Source organism: Buceros rhinoceros, unplaced genomic scaffold (assembly GCF_000710305.1).
Source record: "Buceros rhinoceros silvestris isolate BGI_N320 unplaced genomic scaffold, ASM71030v1 scaffold7822, whole genome shotgun sequence".
Lineage (NCBI taxonomy): Eukaryota > Metazoa > Chordata > Aves > Bucerotiformes > Bucerotidae > Buceros > Buceros rhinoceros.
Window position 1 is genome coordinate 8,482 of NW_010398236.1, and position 1,372 is coordinate 9,853.

Here is a 1,372-nt window from a genome sequence, read left to right on the forward strand (position 1 = left end):
AAGAGCCCTGGGATTGTTCCGCCAGGGAGCCTTTTCCCTCTGCTGAGGGTTAATCTGATGCTGCATTTGGTTGACAGTAAGGACATTAAACCTGTGTGTTTACATCTTGTCATCCATAGGTTCAGCAAGGAAGAACAGGAAACACTGAAAAAGAAGTGGAAAACAACATCATCAAAACAGAATTCAAAACAGACTTCTTGGCGCTGGTGGGAGGACGCATGAAGGCTGGGCCTCCTCCGAACAGGTGAGAGTGATGCAGACATAAAGCCTGGGTGCACTGTTGTTCTCAAGCCTGAAACAGCAGAAGCTTTTGAGCTTTTCAGGAAGCTGCTGTGGTCACTCATTAACTACCGTTTCAGCAGCGCTCTCCTGAGGGTGCACAACCCCTACCTAGCCCTTCACCTCTCTGAGGTGAGATCCTCACTAGAGCAATGCACAGGGAGGGAAACCTCCATCCCAGCTGAGGGGCCACATCTCTGGGAGTAGAGAAACAAGGCAAGCACCTCACCTTTGAGGGCTTACACTGCTGCCTACTTGCACTTACTTGGCTTGTTCTTACTCCCACGATGTTCATCTTTCGCTCCTGAAGTGGATTACATGTTTGGCAGCTGATAAGAGGAGCTGTTGGCTTCTGGGCTCCGCTACTTGCCACATTATTTTCCCCAATGAGAGGGAGGATCCACAAGGCTGGACAAAGCAAAACAATTGAGTCATTTTGATTGGCGGCCTCTGCTGGGAAACCTGCTTTGCTCTGATGAGGTTGATGGGGTTTTTTTATCAAAAGCTTCAGAAAAACAAAGCTATGTGAAACCAGAAGAGCCAGAGCTTTGGAGTCTGGGTGTTCCCTTTGCTTTACTCAAACGTTACCTCTTCTGCACACTTGCCTTTGCAGAGTCAGCCTTGCCTTCCACCTGTCCACTGCATCCGAGAGAGAACCAACTCTATGTTTCTAGGCTAAGCCTTAAATCTCTATAAAGGCTGTCTGCATTTAAGCACTTTGGTGGCATTTCTGTCCCCTAGTGCCATCAGTTCAGTCAGGTGTTTTTTCCAGCCCGTATTTGTATTTGGTTCTCAGAGATCTGCTCCACTGCAAAATAAGCTGGTGCTTTTGTTGTAACCGTATGGCATTTTGTCCATTTGAACTCACAGTCCAGTTTGAAAGCACTGACACTGCTGATCCTGGTCCTGCAGCAGAGCTTTCGGGCAGGACCAGGACGAGTATCTCCATCTACCACAGCAGCATCGAAATCATGGGCTCAGCGATGAGTCATTTGTTTGCTTTTTTCGTAAAAGTGGGCAAATTTCAGTGAGAAAACCTTACCTCACCAACTAGCTAGCATTTTTATATCCACTTTGTCTAAATTTCCTGCTG

At 47.4% G+C, this 1,372-nt stretch overlaps 1 protein-coding gene across 1 annotated transcript in view; it reads left to right on the forward strand.

Moving 5' to 3' along the window:
• LOC104488918 (pre-mRNA 3'-end-processing factor FIP1-like) overlaps window positions 1-1,372 on the forward strand; it is a gene marked incomplete at its 5' end in the record, with an annotated part of 20,633 nt that overhangs the window by 7,740 nt on the left and 11,521 nt on the right. The window contains 1 exon segment of the mRNA XM_010131014.1: window positions 120-244. Coding sequence (XP_010129316.1) covers window positions 120-244 — 125 coding nt within the window.